General features: G+C 41.6%; 1 protein-coding gene across 1 annotated transcript; it reads left to right on the forward strand.

Moving 5' to 3' along the window:
- Positions 1-6,103: 6,103 nt before the first annotated feature.
- Positions 6,104-8,996, forward strand: LOC119271861 (pectinesterase 31-like). Its single transcript, XM_037553521.1, has 6 exons — positions 6,104-6,519; positions 7,074-7,178; positions 7,265-7,342; positions 7,441-7,628; positions 7,750-7,923; positions 8,705-8,996. The coding sequence occupies exons 1-6, from the start codon at positions 6,247-6,249 to the stop codon at positions 8,865-8,867; spliced, it is 981 nt and encodes a 326-aa protein (XP_037409418.1). The 5' UTR covers positions 6,104-6,246; the 3' UTR covers positions 8,868-8,996.
- The last annotated feature ends 1,100 nt before the right edge of the window (positions 8,997-10,096 follow it).

The raw sequence follows: 10,096 nt of genomic DNA on the forward strand, positions 1-10,096 counted from the left end.
GAGGATCGTGCCTAGAGAGACGCATAGCTCTATACCTTTTCGAACTTTTTGGTACTTGTTGCCAAAGGGGGATGTATAGATTATTAGGCTTCGAGAGAGAGAGAGAGAGAGTGTCTCGCTTTTGCTCGTTGGTTTTTCTTGAGTTTCTGCTTCTTTGCCCGTTTGTCTCGTGCTACTTTGGTTGTTATGCTTGTGAGATACTACGCTTATCTTGTGTGATTGATCATACTATGCTTAGTGTGTGCTTATTGCTTATCTCAACATTATTTGTGTATTATCATTCACTTATGTCTTTGGTGATGCGTGCATGTTAATTCACTCATATTATTTTGTGTGCTCCACCAAGATGTATGTGACATGGAAGAGTGACCCATGATCCTAATGTATTGTGCATTTGCATTCAAATGCAAATTTTTAATAATGCACAAAGTTAGGGGAGCTCTTTCTTATCACATACTTCTCAAAGCGACGATGTATTTCATTCACTTAGTCATTTGTCGAAGCTTTGATCAGTATGTTGTCATCAATTACCAAAAAGGGATAGATTGAACGTGCAACTAATTCCCAGGTGGTTTTGGTAATTCATAACAACATATATCTCATTGAAGTAATGTCCATTCAAGATAAATATTTCAGGGTGTTCAATGACTGGCATGGCATGGACTAGAGATGTGGACCCCTCAAAATGATAAGGACAAGGATTGGAAAAAGCTCAAGACTCTACCTTTTTGTTTAAGTGATCCAAGATCAGATTGAGTCCATAGGAAAGCCAATACTATTAAAAGGGGATGAGGTGTTGCTTAGTGATCTATTTGCTCAAGTGCTTAGTGATATTTCTCCAAAAACCCTCAACCACTTTCTCTATCCAAATTTGTCCAAAACCAAATTCCCAACTCGGCCGCACCAATATTTCCTATACAGAGCCATCGAGTTCATCTTGCTATAGCCACTGCCAAAACCCTAACAATTCGGATCCACCGATACGGATCTCGGTCTCACCGAGATGGCCTTGCCAGCGCTTTGTGACTTGTTGCACTCACTTCGGTCCTCACCGAGATGTTGCAATCGGTCCCACCGAGTTGGCCTGGCTGATTCTCTGTTGCTCATTGCATTAAATTTGGTCCCACCGTGACGATGCAATCAATGCCGCCGAGATGATGTTTGCCCTAAGACCTAGCACATCAGTCCCACCGAGTTGTTTCCGTCGGTCCCACCGAGATTCCTAACATTCATATTTTTGTACAGATCGACACCACCAAGTTTTCTAATTGGTGCCACTGAGATGGGTCAAAAGTTTGTAACGGTTGGATTTTGTGTGGAGGCTGTATATAACCCTCCACCCCTTCTTCTCATAAGAGAGATCCATCAGAACGTGCCTACACTTCCACCATTCATTTTCTGAGAAAGAACCTACTCATGTGTTGAGATCAAGAGATTCCATTACTACCATCTGAACCTTGATTTCTAACCTTCCCCAAGTTGCTTTCCATTCAAATCCTTCTTCCACCATAGCCAAATTTGAAGCACAAGAGCAAGGAGTTCATCATCAACACACCGTCTATTACCTTTTGGAGAGTGGTGTCTCCTAGATTTGTTAGGTGTCGCTTGGGAGCCCCCGACATGATGTGGAGTTGAACCAAGAAGTTTGTAAGGGCAAGGAGATCGCCTACTTCGTGAAGATCTACCCACTAAAATCAACTCCCTTAGGAATGATATAATGAATTTTAAGCAACTTGATCATGAACATGTTGGATAATCTTGGGAGAGGATAAAATTGATGATAAGAAATTTTCCTACTCATGGTTTAAGTTTATGGATGATCATACAATTTTTTTATGCCGGATTGAATTTTGCTTCTAGAAAACTTTTAGATTCAGCCGCGGGAGGTACTTTGATGGAAATCACATTAGGAGAAGCTACTAAACTACTAGATAATATTATGGCTAATTACTCTTAATGGCATACCGAAAGATCTTCTACTAGTAAAAAAGTGCATGCGATTGAAGAAATTAATACTCTGAGTGCAAAGATGGATGAACTTATGAAATTGTTTGCTAGTAAGATTGCTCCTGCTGATCCTAATGATATACCTTTGTCTACTTTGATTGAGAACAATAATGAATCTATGGATGTGAATTTTGTTGGTAGGAACAATTTTGGTAATAACGCGTATAGAGGTAATTTCAACCCTAGGCCGTTTCCTAGTAATTCCTCTAATAATTATGGTAATTCCTACAACAATTCTTATGGAAATTATAATAATATGCCCTCTGATCTTGATAACAATATTAAATAATTTATTAATTCACAAAAAGTTTTCAATGCTATGGTTGAAGAAAAATTGCTCAAGATTGATGATTTGGCTCGGAACGTTGATAGAATTTCTCTTGAGATTGATTCTTTGAAAATTAGATCTATGCCACCCAAGCATGATATTAATGAATCTCTGAAAGCTATTAAAATTTCTATTGATGAGTGCAAAGAAAGAAACGCTAAGATGCAGGCTAAGCGAGATTGGTTTGTAAAAGCGTGTTCTTCTAGTTTTTGTAAAAATAATGATGAAGATTTTAAAGTGATTGATGTGACTCATATTGAATCTTTGTTTTCTAATATAAATCTTGATAAAGATGGGATTCGAGATGAGTCAACTTTAGTTAAAAGGCGTCACAACGATTCGGAGTTTATAGATCTTAATGCAAAAATTGATAAAAGTGGGATTGGAGAGGTCAAAACTTTAAGTAGCGATGAACCCTCTCTTTTGGATTTCAAAGATTTTAATTATGATAATTGTTCTTTGATAGATTGTATTTCCTTGTTGCAATCCATGTTGAATTCTCCTCATGCTTATAATCAAAATAAAGCTTTTACTAAACATATCATTGATGCTATGATCAAATCTTTTGAAGAAAAACTTGAGTTGGAAGTTTCTATCCCTAGAAAGTTTTATGATGAGTGGGAACCTACAATTAAGATTAAAATTAAGGATTATGAGTTTCATGCTCTGTGTCATTACTTCGATCCAACACTTTGCGATGTTCAACATCTTAAGAACATAATTATCACCGCGAACTAGATCAATTCCTTCATCAAGACCACACCCAAGAAAATAGGATGTATGCCCACTATCATAGTCTTGAAAATAGATACTTGGCCTCTATCATAAGTGGGGATTTCCACTAAAAATTTAACCCCCGCGATACATTTTGTATATATAAGGCATTCAAATGCATGCTCATTACTTAAATCACTGTCATTTTGAGCAGACCTATAGGTGATTCATAATGCCCAAAGTGGCATTTGTTTTCAATACTATCACTTATTATTCAGATAAGGGAAATATAAGCAAGTTTGATGAAAAATATGTACCACAACGTAGAGCAATATGGTAAGTATATCATGGTACATAATTAAATTATATTGTAGGTGTACCCTGTTTGGGAGTCAAGTGCCCGACTCAGAAGGAAATCACATCTCTAGAATTTACTTAACTTGGACCTGTCTATGTCTATGTGTGCATTGCATAGATACAATATGCTTGAAAGAGACATGCATATATCATTGCGTAGATGTGCATGCGAATATATTCAACATCAACACATACAGTTGGGAAAGGACAACCTTTTGGTGGCTATCAATCTACAAAATAAGGGGAGAATCTTTTATTCCAAAATCAACTGGTCATGAATAAGTGCAAAGAGAAAAGAAGGGAATAAATCTACACTGATAGTGAAAAGCTAGAACAATAGAATTATATATATATATATATATATATATATATATATATATATATATATATATATATATATATATATATATCACTAGTAGAAAACGGAGCTTTAAAACCGGTTCGTAAGGGCCTTTAGTGCCGGTTCCATAACCGGCACTAATTGGTGGGCACTAAAGGCCCCCTCCCTTTAGTACCGGTTCGGCACGAACCGGCGCTAAAGTGTCACCACATGGCGTGAGCTCGCGCCCTGGTATGGGGGACCTTTAGTACCGGTTGGTGTTACCAACCGGTACTAAAGGTTTTTTTTTATTTTTTTGTGAAATTTTTGGAATTTTTTTTGATTTTTTTCCATTTTTAATTTTTCTGAATTATTTGGTGATTTAGTCTCTAATCACCTCTCTTAACTACTTAAGTGTGGATCACTCATTCCAAATCATCTAACTTCCCGACCGGTCACCCATCCTTCTCACTACTCCAGCCCGAGCATGCTTAACTTTCGGGTTCTATTCTCCTTCGTTTCCAAGTCTGCACTTGTTGTTTTACTGACAATAGTAAGATGCCAATCCTATTAACCCTCAGGAGTTTAGCTTGAGCATGAAGTCACATATTTCACTGTTTGAGTTTGAAACTATTATTCTAAAAAAACAGTAATTATTTAGTAACACTAATATTTCTTGAATAAGTTTGACCATAGTTTGACCACAGTTTGACCATAGTTTGACCAAAATTCAAAAAATTGAAATAATTATTTAGTAACACTAATATTCTTGAATAATTATGTAGTAACATTAATACTTCTTGAATAAGTAGTTTGACCAGATTTAACAATTTTTTTAAAAAAAACTGAAATTTGACCATATCTTTTTTTCCTTTTGGAATTTGAGAATTCTAAAAAATTGCAAACAGGTCGTAGGCTATCTCCATCGGATGCGGATTTTCATGCTGAATTTTTTGATATATTATACGTTTTTTTCCGACATTGTATGCAAAAATTATAGCCGTTTTACATTTTTCCTACACTTTTTGTAAAACATGTCCAAATTTAAGTTTTCAAATTTTCCTAACTAGTAGATGTAGTAATATAACTACCTCTCGAAGAATTTTATTTTTTGAAGTTTGAAAATTGCCCTATAGTGCCGGTTTGTGTCACAAATCGGTACTATAGGTCAGACCCCTTTAGTACCGGTTCGTGGCACAAACCGGTACTAAAGGTTAGCCCTTTAGTACCGGTTTGTGCCACAAAACGGTACTAAAAGTGATCGTGGGGCCCCAGCCTGACGCCAGCCTGCCATCACCCCTTTAGTACCGGTTCGTGGCACGAACCGGTACTAAAGGTTCAACACGAACAGGCATTAATGCATAGTCGTTCGAACCGGCACTAATGGTACCATTAGTGCCGGCACAAATTCAAACCGACACTAATGTGCTTCACGTTTGACCCTTTTTCTACTAGTGTATATAGTCCCATTGGTTCAAGAGGATGAAGCTAGCCCATTAGATAGTAAGATTCCCAAGGAATTTTTCAAGATTTCAAAAATACAAGTAGGAGAACTATTATATCAATTCTTGGTACCATGTGTCACCCTTCTAGATCGAGAGGTGGTTAGCGCCTGTGAATTTAGTCAGCCGGGATGATACTACTGCTGGAGGTATATAGCTAGAATTTTCCCGCGTATTAGCAGTCTTATACTGCAGAATGTTAGCACCGATTGAAGAGACACGATTCCCTATCTCTCGGATGCATTGAAGAACTACGTGAGTTGGACCCTCAGACCCTTCTTCCCCTTCGTCTGGATTTTCATCTCCGTGAACCGAATCAAGAAGAGACTTGAATCTCACATCCCATCTACTCACATTTCCCATCATCAACTCTCATCCTCCAACCAAGCGTAAATCTCTTAGTAACCAGCTTAGTCTCATTGATTGGAGGACAATCAACTCGCTCCTTCCCCTCCCCTTGTAAGCGATGGGTAGGGCAAACTCTTCCCCTACAGGCTTCGCTAGAGATCACATGGATCTGGCTCCCCTCCGCTAGCCGCTTCGGCGGTCGTGGTGGGGAGAAAAATCTTGATGCCTTGGCTCCAGCTAGCAATTTATGTTAAGAGCATTTTAGCCCTCTCTCAGACGGCGTTCGACCGAATGACAATGCTACTTCTTCATGTTTCTGAGCGTGCATCCGTACTCTGAATCTTTTTCGAAGAAAATATTTGTTCGTTCGACAAGGAAGGGAAGCAGAGAAAGTCAACCCACCCTGTTCAAAAAGCAGACAAGTAAGAAGCCTCAAGCTACCCGGTGCATTCAAAGTCAAACCCACCGTCGTCTCGGCCACCAGACCGCTCCGGTTTCGTTCGCCTCTATAACAACAGCTCCCCGTTGCCTCTGTCTCTCCCTCGCTCACACGCACACAGGTCCCGGTCCACACTTTCAGCCGCTGTCACACCCAACAAACGCACGCGCGACCAAGAACCAGCCCACCGACGACCGCGCGCGCGTCCATAACCGCCGCCATCCATCCATCCATGGCGCAGCCGCACAGGCGCGTGCTCCGCGTGGCTCCGCCGGGCTCCGCAGGAGGGGGCGGGGACGGGGAGGCGTTCCCCACGGTGCAGGCCGCGGTGGACGCCGTGCCGCTGGGCAACAGGGAGCGTACCGTCATCCGCCTCGCCCCGGGGGTGTACCGGGAGCCCGTCTACGTCCCCAAGACCAAGAACTTCATCACCCTCGCCGGCGCGTCCGCCGAGGCCACCGTCATCTCCTGGGACAACACCGCCACCCGCATCAAGCACGCCCAGGTACTCCCTAGTCCCTACCTCCTTCCTGCTCAATGAAATTCCCCTGCGAGGAATTGGATTGCTGCCTCGGGATCTCATTCACCTGCTTGCAAGATTTGCTTCCATGTCACATGCTTACATGCTTTTCTAAGCTCACGGGTCTGCTCTGCACTAACAAGCCCACTTTGATATGCTTTCGTTCATCCCTTCCCGTTGACATGATCAACAGGCCGGCAGATAGTAGATTATTACAAGTCATTTTCTATGTTTGATGGAAATTTATATAGGTATAATATCCATTGCGTCACACCCTTTCATGACTACTTCCATTCTATGATCTTATAATGTGTTGAAGATGGAGAAGTGGGTAATTTAAGCAAACTATAAGCCAAAGGATTATTTTTCATACAGTAATTAATGTTCATGCTTCGGAAAAGGAAGAAGTCTGGTGCAGATAAGTTTAACCTAAATTTGACTTCACAATTCTGCTAAATGTTTAATGTGTTCATTCTTGGTCCTGTTAGTAATTCTAGTATCTCTCTAGTTGACCAACTGTACATTTTACTGTCATAAAGACATCCAGGGTCATTGGGACAGGAACATTTGGCTGTGGAACGGTTATTGTCGAGGGAGAGGATTTCATTGCAGAGAATATCACGTTTCAGAACTCAGCTCCTCAGGTACTAGTTGTTCACCTATTCTCCTTGCACAAAGAGATGATCATGCAATGGGTGTGGGAAGTTGATGTATTCTGGTTGTGATACAGGGATCCGGGCAAGCAGTCGCAGTCCGGGTAACAGCAGATAAGTGTGCCTTCTATGGTTGCCGGTTCCTTGGTTGGCAGGTATGCATATTTCTTCACCTCCTGGTTAAATCACTGCATTGATCAGAATAATAAGCAGTATTACTTGTGTGATTTTAACTTGGACTTAAATCATGCAGGATACATTATATTTACATTATGGAAAACAATACTTGAGAGACTGTTACATTGAGGGTAACTGTGACTTCATCTTTGGTAACTCTATTGCCCTTCTGGAACATTGCCATATACATTGCAAATCAGCGGGATTTATTACTGCCCATAGTCGGAAATCCTCTTCAGAGTCGACTGGCTACGTGTTCCTAAGGTGAGTTATCCCATGCTCATTCTTAGATCTTGTCAACTTTAGTTAGCTCATCACTAAGTTTGGTATGTAGCTTGAGCATTTCAGTATGCCATATCTTACGCCTGCTTGTTGTCACACTCAGGTGTATTATTACAGGAAACGGAGAAGCTGGATATATATTCCTGGGTCGGCCATGGGGGCCCTTTGGGAGGGTTGTCTTTGCACACACTTTTATGGATCGCTGTGTTAAGGCCACTGGGTGGCATAATTGGGACAAATCTGAGAATGAAAGAACCGCTTGCTTCTATGAGTACAGGTACTGGATTCATCAGATATAGTTAGTAATTTTCATCCGATTTATATGAACCTCAGATGGTTGTATGCTACAATAGCTTCTGTTTGATCTTGACACTCACATCAAATCCCTCATAGACAATTAAACGTATGCTTCAGGAGTGATTCTAATTGCAATGTTCTTCGCGATTAGCAGCTGCTATGAGATGCATGGCATATGTTGCTATGAACGTAGCATATCAAGTCAGGTTGTGCATGTTGATACATAACCAAAAACCAAACCAAACCGAAGTCTGCTTAGTCTGGTTTTTGGTTTTCGTTGCAGTAGCAAAATCCTTCATCATTCTATGGTCGGTTAGTTTAGTATAAAACTGAAAAGGAAACCTGGTACATTACTGAAGTTCCAGGCCCAGAAAGGCTTCCTGCTCCCAGTTTCCTACCCCTCTCCACTGGGCGCTTGGCTTCCTGCAAAATCCTTCACCGTTTTAGGTTTTATGCTGCTGGTCAATATATCATCACATTTTTGAAATTTTGTCAACTTTGGTCAGTTTGGTATGTACCGAAACATTGCCAAAGCAGTTTGATATTTTTTTTGAACTGAAAGCAGTTTGATATTTACTCAAATAGAATTCTATTTTGCTTCCATATCGTACCAAAGTCTTGGTACCGTAATTACCAAAAAAATGTATTTACTGCAAACACCGTGTTTATGGAACCGAACTAACCAAATTAAAGTAATGCACACTCCTTTTTTTTAGTGTGCTATATACATAGTTAACCTTTTTGTCACTATTTTTCCGCAGGTGCTCAGGGCCCGGTTCCCGGTCATCAAGCAGGGTGTCTTGGTGTAGAGAATTGCTTGACCTTGAAGCAGAACAGTTCCTTACACACTCCTTCGTTGATCCAGACCTTGATAGACCATGGCTTCTCCAGATGATGGCGATAAAGATACCAGCTTCAGCGTAGTCTGGTCCCAGGATCCTAGTTCAAACCTCCTTCGTACCCTATCTAGTAAATAAATTTGGGGAATGTATTATAAGTTTATCACATTTATTCACCTTTTTATCCACGTTTATCATATATTCTTTTTGTTTAGCCTCCCGCTCCCGAACCCTGGGCTCCCGCTCGCCCCCTTCCCCTTGCTGCTGCTGGCTGCTGCTGTCCTTCGGGCGGAAGATGGTGGCAGGGCCACTCCCCCAAGCAGCCACCCTGCTGCCCGTTCCCTTCCCCAAGCCATCCCCAAACCCTAGATTTTTTTTTCAAAACGAAGGCAAAAGTTTTGCCTCGTCCATTAAATAAGCAGAAGAGAGATGCTTGGTTAATTAACGGAAAATCGGGCTAAAACCGTCACAAACCGTCAAAGCGGCACACAAAAATACCCTACACACACCTCAACAATGAGGACCTCATCAAGATACACTCGGACGTCATCATCATCACTTCTCCCCAACAGGCGTCATCACCCTCCCTAGACTCCGAGCAAGCGACTCCGACTTCGCTGAAAACAAACCTTGACCCTACCCTCATCGTAGAGGCTGTGTGGAAACACAAGTAGAACCATGCCATGCCTAGCCACCTGCATCGAAGGCAGCGCAACTCCGACTCTGAAGAAGAGCTCCAAAGTAGAACTATGCGGCTAGGGCCATGGAAGACCACTGAACAGACCACCTATTGCATGTCATCGTTGCCACAGGGGCCTCGCCACCGCAGCTTCGACTTCACTGCAACAAAACAAACCCGAGGTAGAATATCACACTCTCACCACTTGGCCAACAACGACTGGTGGCGTTTGGTCTTGCAATGGCTATCAGGCTTTTGGCCTTGCCATGGTTGTCATCCCCTTCGTCTGGTCGTTGTTAAGCCCAACGGAAGATCTCATGAGAACTCACACTGGAGGATGAGGATTTGGCGAGAGGAGCGAGAGAGAAGGGAATGAGGCAAAGAATAGTAGGTGAGTTTATACGTGTCCTTACTTCTTCGATAAACCACACAGTACAACAACCGTAATTCAAATACCCCTCTTGCTACACAGGCATCTAGGCCCATACTTGTCAACAAGCCACTCACAGCTCTTGACAAGTAGCTGGTTTCAAGAACCACCTTTCAATTAACACCCTTCCTGTGGGTTTGATATTCAGAGCCACATTTGGGGAGAAAGGCAGAGACTATCAACACCCGAAGATGGATCAAAGGTA

The sequence above is a fragment of the Triticum dicoccoides genome, chromosome 1A (genome assembly GCF_002162155.2).
Source record: "Triticum dicoccoides isolate Atlit2015 ecotype Zavitan chromosome 1A, WEW_v2.0, whole genome shotgun sequence".
In the NCBI taxonomy this organism is placed as follows: Eukaryota; Viridiplantae; Streptophyta; class Magnoliopsida; order Poales; family Poaceae; genus Triticum; species Triticum dicoccoides.

What these genes read in the sequence shown, in the direction of transcription:
- LOC119271861 (XM_037553521.1), top strand. Translation starts at nt 6,247, where the DNA reads ATGGCGCAGCCGCACAGGCGCGTGCTCCGCGTGGCTCCGCCGGGCTCC. An exon ending in ACTGGCTACGTGTTCCTAAG is followed by an intron (nt 7,629 to 7,749) that starts GTGAGTTATCCC and finishes TGTCACACTCAG; the next exon opens with GTGTATTATTACAGGAAACG. An exon ending in GCTTGCTTCTATGAGTACAG is followed by an intron (nt 7,924 to 8,704) that starts GTACTGGATTCA and finishes ATTTTTCCGCAG; the next exon opens with GTGCTCAGGGCCCGGTTCCC.